Raw genomic sequence first — 5,356 nt, 5'->3', positions numbered from 1 at the left:
AACTCTTGAGCTCAAACAATCCACCCGCCTCGGCCTCCCAGAGAGCTAGGATTACAGGCGTGAGCCACCGCGCCTGGCCACTTTTAGCAATTTTGAAATATATGTTACATTATTATTAACTATGGTCTCCATGCTGTGAAATAGATCTCAAAACTTAATCCTAACTGAAACTTTGTACCCTTTGACTAACATCTCCTTATTCCTCTCTTCCCCTAAGCTTCATTCTACTCTCCGTTTTTATGAGTTTGACTTTTTTAGACTCCATATATAAGTGAATTCACGAGATCATGCACTAGTTGTCTTTATGTGCTTGGCTTATTTCAGTCAGCATAGTGTCTTCCACTTTCATCCATGTTGCTGCAAGTGACAGAATTTCCTTCTTTTTTGAGGCTGAATAGTATTCCATTGTGTATTTATACCACATTTTCTTTACTCATATATTCATGATAGACACTTGTGTTGATCCCCTATCTTGGTTATTGTGAATAATGCTATGATGAACATAACAGTGCAGATATCTCTTCAACATACTGATCACAATTCCTTTGGATATATACTCAGAGGTGAGATTGTTGGATCATATGGTAATTCATTTTTTGTTTTTTTGGGGAAACTCCACACAGTTTTTCACAATGGAAAGACTAATAATAGCTGTACTCATTTACATTCTCACTCACCAACAGTGAGGTTTTTTTTTTTGGTTATTGAGTTGTATGAGTTCCTTTTGGATATTACCCCTTTATTGAATATGTAGTTTGCAAATATTTTTCCTTATTTCATAGGTTGCCCTGTCATTTTGTTGATTGTTTTTTGCTGTGCAGAAAATTTTTTAGTTTGATGTAGTGTCGCTTGTTTAATTTTGCTTTTGTTGCCTGTGCTTTTGACATCACACTCAAAAAATCATTGCCAAGATCAATATAATGGAGCTTTAGCCCACATTTTCTTCTAAGGGTTTTATGGTTTCAGGTTCTATGTTTAAGTCTTTAATCCATTTTGAATTGACTTTTGTGTATGGTAGAATATAAGGATCCCATTTCATTTTTTTGCAGGTGGATATCCAGTTTTCCTAAACCATTTATTAAAGAGGCTATCTTTTTTCCCATTGTGTATTTTTGGAGCCTTTGTGGAAGATTCATTGACTGTATATGTGTGGGTTTATTTCTAGACTCTCTATTCTCTTCCATTGGTCGATATGCTTGTTTTTATGTCAGTACCATACTGTTTTAATTACTATAGTGTTGTAATATAGTTTGAAATCAGGATGTTTAATCTCTCCAGGTTTGTTCTTCTTGCTTAATAATTGTTTTGCCTATTCGTGGCCTTTTTTAGTTCATACACATTTTAGGATTATTTTTTCTATTTGTGTGAAATATGTCATTAGAATATTGATAAAGATAGCATTGAATCTGTGGATGGGTAGTGTGGACATTTTAACACTATTAATTCTTCCTATCCAAGGAAGCAGGATATATTTCCATTTATTTATGTTTTTTCAATTTTAAATTGTTATAGTTTTCATTGTACAGATCTTTCTCCTCCTTGGTTAAATCTATTCCTAAGTATTTTATTGTTTTTTTTTTAATGACACTAAAAATGGAATTGCTTTCTTAATTTCTCTTTCAGGTAATTGTACAGTGAGTATAGAAATGTAACCGATTTTTGTATCTTATAACTTTACTAAATTTGATTATTACTTCTAACAGTTTTTTTGGTGGAGTCTTTGGGATTTTCTAAATATAAGATTATGTTATAATATAATTTTAATATTATCTACTTTGAATAATGTTATACTGCTTAACATATTGTGTGCAAACCTTACAACTGTATGCTTCCATTTTTTCCCCAATTGCCCTTGTAAAATTGTGATTGCACATTTATTTCAGGTTATTAACTGCACAATACAGTATTACAATTTTTGTTTTATACTCAATTATCTTTTAAAATAATTAAAAATAAGACAATGTCTTGGCCGGGCGCGGTGGCTCACGCCTGTAATCCTAGCACTCTGGGAGGCCGAGGCGGGCGGATTGTTTGAGCTCAGGAGTTTGAAACCAGCCTGAGCAAGAGCAAGACCCTGTCTCTACTAAAAATAGAAAGAAATTAATCGGACAACTAAAAATACATAGAAAAAATTAGCCGGGCATGGCGGCATGCACCTGTAGTCCTAGCTACTCAGGAGGCTGAGGCAGGAGGATCACTTGAGCCCAGGAGTTTGAGGTTGCTGTGAGCTAGGCTGATGCCATGGTATTCTAGCCCGGGCAACAGAGTGAGACTCTGTCTCCAAAAAAAAAAAAAAAAAAAAAAAAAAAAATTGTTTAGAACCTGAGAAAAGGGGACCTGGAAGAGAATTTTTTTCTATGACATCATGAATAACCTCCTTTGACACAATGTGTTTGCCAATTTTTGATAATGATGGATGAGAATAAGAGCTCCTCATGAGAAGGTAGACTTAATTCACTAGATTTAAGATAGGCAAAGTAGTTTTTAACCAATCTTTTTTTGGGTCCAAAGCCTAAGAATATTATTTTCCTGCCTCTCTCCCCTTTATTAAATGATATCTACCAGAAAAAAATATTTGGACTAGCCTTTAAATGTCTTTCTCTTGCCAACAAATATGAAACAAAATTCTGACATATGTTCACATTCCATTTACTTGAGAAATCACTTTAACAAAAGAAGACATCAGAAGCTGAAGTTATCAGTTGGAGGAACTTCATGAATATCATTCAAAATTTCCATGTATTTTGAGGCCATTAACCTGAATAAAGATACATTATTTTTTCTGGCCACATCCTGGAAAGTTTCTTTTACTTGTGTATTCCTTAGAGTGTAAATGAACGGGTTCAGTAAAGGGGCAACTGAGGTATTGAGCACAGCTACTCCCTTATTGAAGGCAACTCCTTCTTTTGCCGAAGGTTTTATGTACATGAAGATGCAGCTGCCATAAGAGAGAGAGAGGACAATCATGTGGGAAGAACAGGTGGAAAAGGCCTTTTTCCTCTGCTGAGCAGAAGGGATCTTCAGAATGGTTCCGATGATGTTTGTGTAGGAGAAAATCACTATCACCAAGGTGACCATCAAGATTACAACTGCTAAGATAAAGTCCACCAATTCCAGTAGACTTGTGTCTGAGCAAAATATTTCTATGAGAGGTCCATAGTCACAATAATAATGATTCAGCACGTTGGAGGCACAGAAGTCCAGCTGACTGGTCAGGATGATCGGGGGTAAGATAATTAGGAATCCACCCAGCCAGGAGAAGAGAACCAGCTGCACACAGACCCTGTTGCTCATGATGGCGGTGTAATGCAGGGGTTTGCAGATGGCCACATAGCGGTCATAGGACATGGCAGCTAGAAGGTAAAACTCTGTGGCCCCGAAAAATATGACAAAGAAATACTGAGTGAAGCATCCAGCAAAGCTGATGGTTTTATTCCCAGTAGAGATGCTGAACAGCAGCCTGGGAGTGAAAGTGGTCGTAAAGGAAATTTCCAGGAAGGAGAAGTTCTGAAGGAAGAAATACATGGGAGTCTGGAGGTGGGAGTCCAGTAGTGTGAGGGTGATGATTGTCAGATTACCTAAGATACTGAACATGTAGGTGAGGAGGAGAAATATGAAAATAGCAATTTGAAGCTCGGGGACGTCTGTTAGTCCCAGCAAGATGAATTCAGTCAAAGTCTGGTTTTTCATTGCTAACTTTTGTTGCCGGTGAAACTGAGAAAGAGACAAATGAGTGATGAGAAGGGGAGCAGAGCTCAGGAATACTGAGGGGCGTTTATAGATTTCTCTGGAAATTTATTCGTGGTAAATTTCTCTGCCTGTCTGACCCAAACATAATGTCCGTTGGTCTCAATGTGGTCCTTTATAAAATCTATTTTGAAATTTCCATCTGAAAGGGTTTATTGCCGAGGCTCTTTCCTCCGTACAATGCAATGGCCGCTGGTTCTCCTTAATGCATCTTCTGAATTTTTATTTTTACCCCTTTATTTTCTTTTTGTTTTGTTTTCCTCTGATATCTGTGGAACCCCTTTCCTATGATTCTAGTAGAAATGTCTCATCTTTACCTAGCCCTAAGGCGTTGGTGGCTTGCTTCACTGCTCCCCTCTTCGACATATTGGATGCCTGCCCCATCCTTTTGCTCTGTCTGATGACAACCCCCAACCTGCCAATGCAGGAGTCAATAGTAATTTTTATGTGTTTTAGCTTTTGTGCTGGAAAGTAGAGCTTGAGAAGGTTTCAAAATATTGTGTTCTTTCCTGTATGAATTCCTTTTTCTTGGTTTTATCTGATTGGAGAGAGACAACAGATGGCCAATTAATTCCAGGAGTTACATTAACTGCTTTGAACATACAGGGAGAAATATTTATCCGGACCTAGATCTCTTCTTATGCTCTTTCAGCCTGTAGAATATAGTTATGATTCTATTATAGAAAACTAGGGAAGAGTTGGCCTGGTATTCTACAGTCTAGGACAGGTTCTTCCCAGCAAAGAACCTGCTAGGCTCAAAAATCCTTTTGGCATTTACCTTGTGTTCTGATCTTCCAAAATCCTTGAAACTAAAGAACCTCACAGTTGTTTCTGAACTGGGTTCTTATCTAGAGCAAAGTCACAATGGAGGTCCATCCACACCCTTGGACCATCATGATCATTGGGCTGTAAGGTCCAAGGTAATACCACACATGGATTGGGAGACTTATGTTTCTGAAGCACTTTCTGATCACCAGCCTTTGGTCTTTGGAGAATTTCTGTTTTATCATTCAAAAATTTACATTTGTATTTCACAGAAATGGTAGAACAAATGTACATAGATAATTATTCAAACATGTTTATTTCATCATTTATAATAATGAAAATTGTAAATGATATAAATTCTACTAATAGGTAAATGACTAAATAAATTATGATCATTCCTTTGTGAAATAAAATGAGAAATTTGTATGTACTGACTTGACATGATTATAATATATTACTGGTGAAATAAGTTGCTGACCATTACAGACAGTGTGATTTTTTATCTGAGTAAGGAACTGGAAATTTGTGTGTATATTTTCGAGTGAATAGACAAATGTCTGGAATAATACCAAACAGTCAATGGTAGTTATTTCCGGAGTGTCACTCTGCAAAGGATGAAAGACTTTCCTTTTTACTTTATGCCCATCTTAATCATTTAAATTTTTAAAAACAGGCCTGAGTGAGCTTTTTAATAAAAAACCACAAAGAGTAGTAGAAATTTACATTCAGGTGGATCTTATAATCCATCATCATAGAAGGGTAACCTTGGTGACATCCTGTGGACATACTCACTTTTTGACAGGAAAGATGATGAAGTATTTTTACCTCTGGATGTCATGTGGGA

General features: G+C 36.6%; 1 protein-coding gene across 1 annotated transcript; it reads right to left on the bottom strand.

Annotated features, from left to right (window-relative positions):
- Positions 1 to 2,682: 2,682 nt before the first annotated feature.
- Positions 2,683 to 3,690, bottom strand: LOC105815269 (olfactory receptor 6C4-like). Its single transcript, XM_012650419.1, has one exon. The coding sequence runs from the start codon at positions 3,688 to 3,690 to the stop codon at positions 2,683 to 2,685; it is 1,008 nt and encodes a 335-aa protein (XP_012505873.1).
- Positions 3,691 to 5,356: the final 1,666 nt, after the last annotated feature.

The sequence above is a fragment of the Propithecus coquereli genome, unplaced genomic scaffold (genome assembly GCF_000956105.1).
Source record: "Propithecus coquereli isolate 6110/MARCELLA unplaced genomic scaffold, Pcoq_1.0 Scaffold111, whole genome shotgun sequence".
NCBI lineage: Eukaryota > Metazoa > Chordata > Mammalia > Primates > Indriidae > Propithecus > Propithecus coquereli.
This window is presented reverse-complemented; position numbering and strand designations above follow the sequence as displayed.